At 32.2% G+C, this 9,746-nt stretch overlaps 1 protein-coding gene across 1 annotated transcript; it reads right to left on the bottom strand.

The window, feature by feature from the left end:
• Positions 1 to 4,288: 4,288 nt before the first annotated feature.
• LOC129292623 (CDGSH iron-sulfur domain-containing protein NEET) lies at positions 4,289 to 7,457 on the bottom strand. The gene is made up of 2 exons (XM_054930204.1): positions 7,107 to 7,457; positions 4,289 to 4,705 (listed from the first exon to the last, which is right to left on the bottom strand). Exons 1-2 carry the CDS (start codon positions 7,355 to 7,357, stop codon positions 4,606 to 4,608), a joined length of 351 nt encoding a protein of 116 aa, XP_054786179.1. The 5' UTR covers positions 7,358 to 7,457; the 3' UTR covers positions 4,289 to 4,605.
• Between the last annotated feature and the right edge of the window lie 2,289 nt (positions 7,458 to 9,746).

Genomic DNA, 9,746 nt, shown 5'->3' with positions numbered 1-9,746 from the left:
ATTGTGGTCAAATTATAATAGTCTACAGTTCAATAATCTATTTTAAATATCAAATTTTATAATATTTTCTTAAAGAACACTCCTTGAAAGGAACTTTATAAATACTTAATTACCCAAAACATTTTAATTGTAAAAATTATAGTCTCAAGTCATGGCAACAAAATAATAAAACAACAATCACATGTGCTAAACTAAATAGAACAAGGATCTAAAACTCAATGTTTTGGTGCCTTCCCCATAACTTTAACAGATAGCTTACCTAAAAATAATAATAGGTAACATGTGAGATCTAATGTCACAGTAATAATTAGTTATTTTAACTTATTTCAGCAAGGTAATGCCAATTTTTGTCATTTAAAACAATTCACATCAAATAATAATTTAATCAAGTGATGTTTATCCCAACTATACCCTTGTGTCCACCTTTTGCATTTTATCACCGTTAGCTAGAGCCTAAACTATGAATACATACAGTCAAAGGTGCATGGCTAGTAAAGTGGGACTCCCCTCCTTAAAAAGAGGCACCCATCATCCCAAAACTCAAAATTGGGTAACATGTGTAATACTTCAAGAGAAGAAATTTAGGTGATAACCATAATTCTAAAGGTTAAGAGAGTTGAGTTGAGGTTTGAGTGTCCTTAAACTAAGGTAATGACTTTAGGTTTAGACATGCATTAAGTGGGATAGAGTTGTGATGCTTGCCTAGATGAGTGGGTTATCTCAGTGCGGTGAGAATAAAAGTACTCACCAAGGCAAGTTATATATCTCATTAAGGCAAGCAATGCGTTTCGTAAAATTATAAATAGACATCCTAACCAAAAAATAGAAGCATGACTCATTTTAAAACTTTTAGAAAGCATGATTCTCAGCAGAGCTGTGCTAAGGTTAGTTTCTAATGATTTAAGGAGCCTTGTTTGAGTCAGATTTTGCCAAGGTAAGTTGTAATAGTACCCCAGACCTTTGCTCTGGCGACATTGGACCACTCCACACCCACGATAACAAAAGCCAGCTTTTTCCTAATACATGGGTTATTCCCACACAAGGAGAACCTCCCCAGGAATCGAGCCCACAACCTCTCCTACCTTAATGAGGTTGTGGCCAGATCTAGTACTTGTATGTGAGAGATTAAGACTTGATATTTTAATTATTGTCAAAAGGTAATTTTCCTAAGCATTAATCACTTTACAATAACTAGCTTGCTTGAAAAGGTGAAAGTAATATATACTAATTTCATATGTCAACAAACATGCTAGACATGTTAAGTATATTTTTAAAATAGAATAGTCAATAAGCCCTTAGTGGCCACAACAATATTCCCACGAAAATTATATGTATGTATAATAATAAAAAAAACAAATATCTCAATATAAAAAAGAATAATCCAATATTTTGTCTTTTCCATGCTTAAAAATAATCGCAAGTGCGCACGAAATCAACACTGGTAATCAACAATTAATCTACAATATATATAACAACATTACACATTAATACAACTCTAATCAATGCATTAATAATCCATTATAATATTATAAAGTCTATCACTTTACCCATTAGACTGAAACATTACTTTAATCCTACTTCTACCAATTCCCAACCAAAAAGTCGTTCAAGTCATTCCCTTAAAAAACCTCCATACCCATGTTCAAATCTTTCCAACACTTAAATATTTTAATTTCCGGCTCAATATTAATTCTCCCAAATCACAAGCTTATTGTCTTAACGACATGTTAGAACATTCAAATCCACATTTTACTTCTAGTAATCATTTCTAGACTATAAGATCATAATTTAACCAATAAAAACCTTTGCAATCATCAAATTCTCAATCATTCTTTTAGAATTTCAATTCAAACATACCAAATAAATTTTACAAATTTCATACACCTAGTAATCCTTTATTCATTTTCAAAAACAATAGAAAAGCTTACAAATTATAATTTCCACAATTAAATAAAAAGTCTCTTTTCATAATAAAATTTTGAATCCTCGATGAAAATTCAAATCAAGCCCAATTGCTGTAAAAATTTGAACATAAATCATTATTACCCAAAGTTGTTAATTGAAATGAGTTCGTAACTAAAGAATGTTCAAATTACTCAAATTAAAAATACCTAAAAATTCACATTAATTCATCCAAAATTAGCAACACTCAAATTTGTGATTCAACCTCTAATCAATTTTTAACAAATATTTCTAAGTTACCCATAATTAATTATCTAAGTTTCAAGTAATAATTAACCTAAAAATTGAAATCACTCTTTTTACACATAGAACTCAATCTCAACATACCCATATACAAAAATTTAGCCTTATTTAACAAACTAAACTGATTAAATTTAAATAATCACTTACTTTAACAATCATACGGTTCTCGATTGGTAAAACTTAATACTTGCTTCAAACTCTAAACTTTAAACTTGATCACGCTCAGGATTTATACCGTTAAAAAGCTCTCATCGCGTGTGATAATTTTTATGAAGGGATTTTTATGATTTGGAGCGGTTACAAGTACGAAATGAAGCATAGAAGATCTTGAAAACTCCATTAGTGAAAAGATGAAAGCTGTCACGCACGCTGGAAGATCGAGGCCGCGGGAATAATAGAATTGAAATGGGGAGGGTGAAGGGGGCAATATAATAAGTGGTCCCACCGCTTTTTCAAAAAATTTTTTGGTAAGAAAACAAATTATTATTATTTTAATCTCATTTAACTATTTTTTTATTGTTATTATTACTACTATTATTATTACTATTATTTTTTTAAAAAATAATGACCGGTAATGTATATTTAAAATTTAACTCATTTTGGTAAATTTTTTTTTTAAATAATTATCTAATAAATTTCAATTACCATAAAATAATTCCATCAAATTCAAATTAATATTATTCGACATTTGCTACCTTCAATTTATCCAATAAATTCATTTCTAACCTCACTTTCAAAAGTAAAATGTTACACTAATCTCATGTTTGATTAGAGAAGAGGGGAGGGGAGCTTTGTTTGGATGCTCTCCCATTGTTTGGCAATACCATAGTGGAGGATTTTCGTCCCTTTCCTTTCAAACCATCCCCTCTAGGTTAGGGCCCCTCCAACCAAAATATGATCACTTTTTTTTTTTATAGGAATTTGAATATTAGTTTGTTAGGTTGTGAGGGATTAATTTTTTTCATTAGATGCAACTCTTGTGGATAAAAATTAATATTTTCTAATCAAACTAGATAACCTATCAGCCAAGTAAGCTAACTCTAATGGGTTATATTGACCATTTAACCCAGATTATTTGTTAAAATATAAAATAAATTGAAACAATGGAGGGAGTTTTGGCACTACAATGGTACAACATCATAAACTAAGCAGAGTTAGATTGAATCATAATGCCATATGTTTACAATGTGAATTTTTTTAATTGTATGGAATATGAATATCATATTAGAATTTATCATTTAAATGCATTTAAAAAAATTACACGATAAAAAAATAAATGGATAGCGGGTAGTATCATTTAACCTACCAACACATGAGAAATGAGATTTTTCCAGCCATATTTTTTTCAATTCATATGAACTATATGATTCATGATACCTCATATTTTCAACTATATTTAAATGTTAGACACAATAATTTATTTTCACTCTTAATTAAAAAATATAAGTAAGATGACAAAAATACTCCCATTCAAATTGGAGTTGGATATCCTCCTTCGTGAAAAAGGATACACTATAAATTTGGATCCTTAAATTAAATTTGATTATTTAAATTTAATAATTTCATCTAAATTTTTCCCCTCTCATATCCTTCCTTCCTCCTGCCAGCTGCCCCGTCCTTCAGCCGCCGCCATGCCGACTTTCATATCACGGCAAAAGAATATCCGTTCAAAAGTCATAATAAACAGATAATAAATTAAGTAAATGAAACTATATTTCAACGCCTGGAACAATCAAACAGCAATACTGGATGCAGCATGGCACAAGTCATTCACCGCCATTTCTCGTGATTTTACGCGCTAAACGTTTAGACAAGTATAAATTCAATTGAGGCAAAAATTTCATTACCCAAAAAAAAAAAAAAAACCTTGTAATAAGTTTCAATAACATAAGTAATAAAAAAATATTGGATCTGAATCATTTAAAAGAAGCGAGTTTGATTATTAGGAAAAGAACGAATGGATCAGCCTACAAAGGATCAACATCTGACCTTCCACATCAAGATGAAAAGTACATATCATTTTTTTTTTAAGAAATCATTTTTAACTAGCTAAATTATTTTCCTATACTCTATAACATAAAACTTAATACAAAAAGTCACTTATTTATCATGGGATAGTACAACTTGTTACAAATGTTATATTTGATATCAATAAAGAAGTTGATGATCATGATATTAATTGATACCAGAAGTAATGGATATTCTAATCCCAGACCCATTGCTGCACTTTGGCAAATTGCCAGTTTGACCGATGCAACTCAAACTGGCTCACGAGAAAGAGGAATCTCATCACATCATGCTCATTCTATTCCCAGCATTGAACTCACAAACAAACTATTCTGCCTTACTAATTTCTCTTAAGATAGCAAAACAAGCCTACACAAAGAGATCAGAACAGTTTCACTTCTTCAGCAGAAGAGGCCCAACATTATCCCCTGTGGCTTTGTTGTGCTTTACATGGCTTCCATCACACAGAGGGAACGTCCCAGATCTCCAACATCTGCACCAAAAACACCCACAATCATCATGATCCTCCAAACTTGAACCATATAATAAAGCCATTTGGATCCTCTGAAGCTAAAATGTTTATCTTTTTATGGAATGCACTTTCTTTTCTTTTTATCTTTCTAAGGTTCTCTACAAATCTTCTAACTCTAAAAGAACTCAAATTCAAATATAAGTTGCTTTAAGAGAATCAATGTCTATAATAGTATACTCTTTTACGCTTATGGCAGAAGTGTTGGAAATTTTGGTGTCAGCCCACATTAATTATTTTATTGATTCGCTAAACGGGTTTACTAGTGGTCCTGAAATATTAAAGCCCAGTCATGTTATGTGATCATATAGTTGATGGGCTAAACACACAATCAATATCTGATTAGCGGCTAAAATGTGGGTCAATGGGTCAAGGGTCATTAACCTTACTAAAACTTGTAGTGGATAGGCCTAGTAAGGATTACTAATTAGGTTAGAACCACCCCCCCACCCTAATTCAATGTGTGCTGTCCCACCAAAGGCGTGCATATCTCTAGAAGAGTATAAAGATGAAAACCCAGCTGACTAGCTCGACTACGGCAAAATCAAGTTAGTTTCTTATCACATACACTAGATCCCTATCAAGCACCGTTGCACAACTGTCTACCTTTCCAAAGTTCAAATTTATTTCATTTCTTGTCTCCTTAAATATCACAAACTATCCGACACGTGATACAGCTGCACAAATTTAAGTTATGGGAATGAAGAGAAAGTAGAAGCACACATATTGCAATATAATTATAGTGTAAGCTATATGGGGAAGGGGATGGGTTCCTTCATTGAATAGAAGCCTTGAGGTTTCAGAATGGCATGTCTCTCATAAACCTGCCACGTCAATTGTTTTCTATCTAACGTCTCAGATAATATTCTCTACCATTTTATTTAGGAAAAAAAGACTACAATACAGGCACAAAGTTACCACAAAGAAAGTTAATCATAGACGAACTGGTGGACACTATAGCATAGCTTAATAATAATAGCATGCACAAAGTTATAGGGATCTGTAAGCTATTGTTACTTGGTTTCTATAACTGTTTGACAAGCCAATCATACATTCATACCTAGTCTTACTATCCAGAGATCAAAGATCAAACACAATGTGAGTGACTTTACTTAGATCAATGTTGGCTATCCATAATGAAAAGCATATTTCATTTGCTAAACAATGTAAGATATTTTTAACTAAATCCCATCTTCTAATAAATTAGTCATTTCTCTTCAAACTAACACCATCTTTTTATATTTATTTTATTTAATAGAGTGTTTTACTCTAAAATAAATACAAAGTGGTTTATTTATAGGGGCACTTTTGAAAAAAACATAATGATTACATCTTAAAATACTAAAAATGTCTTACATTTTTAATATTCAATCTCTCAAAAAATGTCTTACATTTTGGGAGGGAGGGAGCACTTCATTTTGCCAGAATATGTGTCCAACAATATACTTGCATTACACTGTATCAAAGTGTGGTTTGCTTCAGCAGATAAACTATGACAAATGCGATTTTTCTCAAGGAACATGATGGAGTTGAGGGTAGGCAAATGCCCCTACTCGACTTGAAAAAATTTACATAAATTTTGAAATTTTCACCCCCACTGCCCCTATAATTTTGAACCAACTAAACCAAAGCTCATTTATATACATATACGAGCTCATTTTATATAATTTATGCCCTCCCTGACCTGGACACCTAAATTTTAAGCCATGGTACTTTGCAAATGCTGAGAATATGATGGAGAATGTTCATGACCGATCAAGCAGATCCTAATCTAATCACCAGGACCATGTAATTGCCATATACAAAGATATATCATGATAGAAGAAATCAGCTGGGCCTGCAGCTTGTGGAGACTGAATTTAGGACAAACTGTAGAATCAGCTCTATATCATGTTATGTTTTATTTACAATAACTTTCATAGAATAGTCAGTCAAAATCTGATTCCATAAAGAATATTCCGAGTACTGAAGCATAAATGAAAATATGAAATGAGCTGATACAGGTACTGATATTCATGCAGCTTGATAAACACTTCAGCTACTGTCAAACACTCTACAATTTGAACTGTGGCTATGAACTTCTCCAACTAGGTTATAGATTCCGCAAAGTTCTTTTTTCACTCTGATTGCATAGGGATTCAATTTTTTTTCCTTTTCAAAAAATTCTAGTAAAGTTCCTCAATTCCCATAAAAAAAATTCTCCACATGTTTCCCAACCATATAATAAAAAAAAAATGATCATCTATGTCATGAAATCCTGATGATTCTCCAACGAACAAAAAAGTGGGGAAATATATCCACTGATGGCTTGAAATTCACCAAAAAAGAAAAAAAAAGAAATCAAAAGAAAGGAAGAAAAGTGGACCTGCAATAAGCAGTGAGGGGCTTGGCGAGCTCAGTGACGACCACAGAATCCACCACTTTCTCTTCGCTCTTCCTGATATCTGGGTTGATTCCTACAACTTCGGCTTTCACCAAAACGATGCGTTTAGGTGTGCCACCATGAACGCCAGCAAATGAGCAAGAATTGGAAAGGGCAGCCGCAATTCCTCTCTTGGATGAAGCTGTGGTGTGGCAGAAGAAGCCTGAACCAACTGGGCTTAGAACCGACTCCATTGGGGTCTCTCTCTCTCTCTCTCTCTCTCTCTGAACACTTGCGGCGTGGATGGGAGATAAAAGAGCGAGATTGGATTGTGAGTGTTGCTGGACCTGTGGAAAGCACACGCTCCATGAAGATGAGATATCGGAGAGGATGAACGCTCAGCGTGACACGTCACAACATCCTTTTTCTGTGGGTAGGTTGTGATTTGTGAGTCAATGATAGGTTGGTGAGCATTGAATTTTCAAAGTTTCCTTCCAATTTTTGTTCAAGTTAACAATAAGAGGGAATATTTTTTAACAATTTAAATTGGTAAAAAATGAACTCTAACAATTTTTTAAAAAGAATTATAAACATTAATTTAAATAATTATATAGTAAAAGTTTATTTACAAATTGAGAGTTATATTTAACATTTGAATATTTTTTATAATTAAAACTCTAAATTTTTAACTATTTAAATTTCTATTTGTAATTTATTTTTAAGAATTTTTCAGCATCTGATTTATTTATTTCTTTTAAGCCAGAAAAGACTTCCCTTAGAACGGAAACAAGCGCACCTAGAAATTAGAAAAGGTCGGAAACAAACAAAAGAAACCAAAAGCAACATCGATCAACCAATTCCGTCCCAAGGAGTGACAGCAACGCTTGACTTCGCTGAATGGCCGTGGGAGTATTAGCACTCAATTCCGAGGACACATTTTTTTCGTAACATGTTTGGATTAAAAAGAATTTAAATTTGGACTAAATTTTTTATTTAAATATATATAAAATTATAAATTTAGATTTAAACTAATTTAGATTTTGTTTAAATTTAAATTCATTTTATATTATAATTTTTTATAATTTAAATTTTTTTATATTCTAACCATTTGAAATTTTAATTATTTTATAATTTTTGTATCTTTTCTTATTTTATGTTGATTAAAAAATAAAAATAAAATCATTATTTTTAATTTTTTTGTTTTGAATTTGAGTTCATCTATCCTGTTGATTTGAATTTTTTAAAACAAGCTAAATAAAAAATTTTAAATACATAATTTTAAATATTAATTTTGAAATGCAAGATTTTAAATCTAAAACTCAAATTTAAATCTATCAATCCAACATTACCTTGAAGCTTTTACTACAATCCAATCTGCAACTTTATTCTATGCTCTAGAAATCAAGAGAAACCGCTACATTGTTGCATCTATCTAGCATTGCTATTGGTAAATGTTATAACTTAAAATCAATCATTACAGGTAAACGAAAAAAAAATCATAACAAACCCCAAGTCTATTTAATTTGGTGCATTGAATGAAAAATCAAACTAAATTAACTAGTTCAATCAGTGAAATGGTGAATTGGCTAACTAACCAATCTAATTCATAAAATAAATCAGTGTATTGTTAATTCAGTCTAACCAACTAACTCAAGGGCAACCCGAGTATAACTTGCCGGGTTGGCCGGGTTATATTTTTATTTGCCTTGTTGATGTTTTATGCCTCTTACTAGACCTCTCCCTTTTCATTTTGCTGTTACTGTGCTCGCTGTTGCTTGTCTCCGCGCACGCTGCTGCTCATCTCTGTGTCTTTGTCTGATTGCTTGCTATCGCCGTTGAGTTTCTATCCAAGAACTCGTTTAACTTGGAGAAGCTGTTAGGGTCTGTTTGGTTCGAGGAGAGGGGAGGGAGGGGAGGGGAGGGGAGGGGAGGGGAAATTTTAAAAATTTCCCCTCCCCTCCCCTCCCCCCCAACCAAACGGAGCCTTAAGGTTTTGTTGCGGATGGTAGGCGGATTAATTTGCATGATTTGGATATTATGTAATAGTGGAAGAGAATGGGAGAAAGATGGAGACTGAGGTCACATGTTTTTTAGAGAACTATGAGCAAATGAACGATGAAAAAGAAGTGAGACTACTAACTCGTAAGCTAGTGTCTTGATTGATTCAATGATCGACTTAATTTTTAATACTTTGATTTTGTGTAAGCTGTGAATTATAAAATAATATCTAAAAAAAATTCAATTTTAACTTTCTTCAAACTTAATTTTTACAACTCATTTATTGCTCCTCATGCTAGTGCAAGAGTTAAGGTCTAGTTGTGTTTTGAAGGGTTAGATTATTTATGATTTATTAAAAGCGTTGTGACTTTATGTCTTTGATTAATTTATTACTTTATCAATGGGCTGCAATATATCAAAAATCATTTCACTGTAACTTCGAGATGCATGCAAACTAAATGAATTCGATTTTTATGTAAGTATTATATATTATATACTAAAAATACATAAATATTTGGCAAATAAATAACTTTTGGGATGCCTCATGCATGCCAATGAACATGGCACAATCACCTCTAATGCGGGCATCTTTGGTACATGTGAAAGAAAACAACATCCGAAGGAAAGTTGAAAGCACGAGACAAA

This window comes from Prosopis cineraria, unplaced genomic scaffold (assembly GCF_029017545.1).
Source record: "Prosopis cineraria cultivar Desert tree isolate PC_DT_omini unplaced genomic scaffold, ASM2901754v1 PC14, whole genome shotgun sequence".
Lineage (NCBI taxonomy): Eukaryota > Viridiplantae > Streptophyta > Magnoliopsida > Fabales > Fabaceae > Prosopis > Prosopis cineraria.
This window is presented reverse-complemented; position numbering and strand designations above follow the sequence as displayed.

Bases quoted from the DNA above. Each gene is read 5' to 3' on its own strand.
- LOC129292623 (XM_054930204.1), bottom strand. From the start codon at position 7,357: ATGGAGTCGGTTCTAAGCCCAGTTGGTTCAGGCTTCTTCTGCCACACC. The intron at 4,706-7,106 runs GTCCACTTTTCT...TTTTTGGTGCAG, and splicing joins CCCCTCACTGCTTATTGCAG to ATGTTGGAGATCTGGGACGT.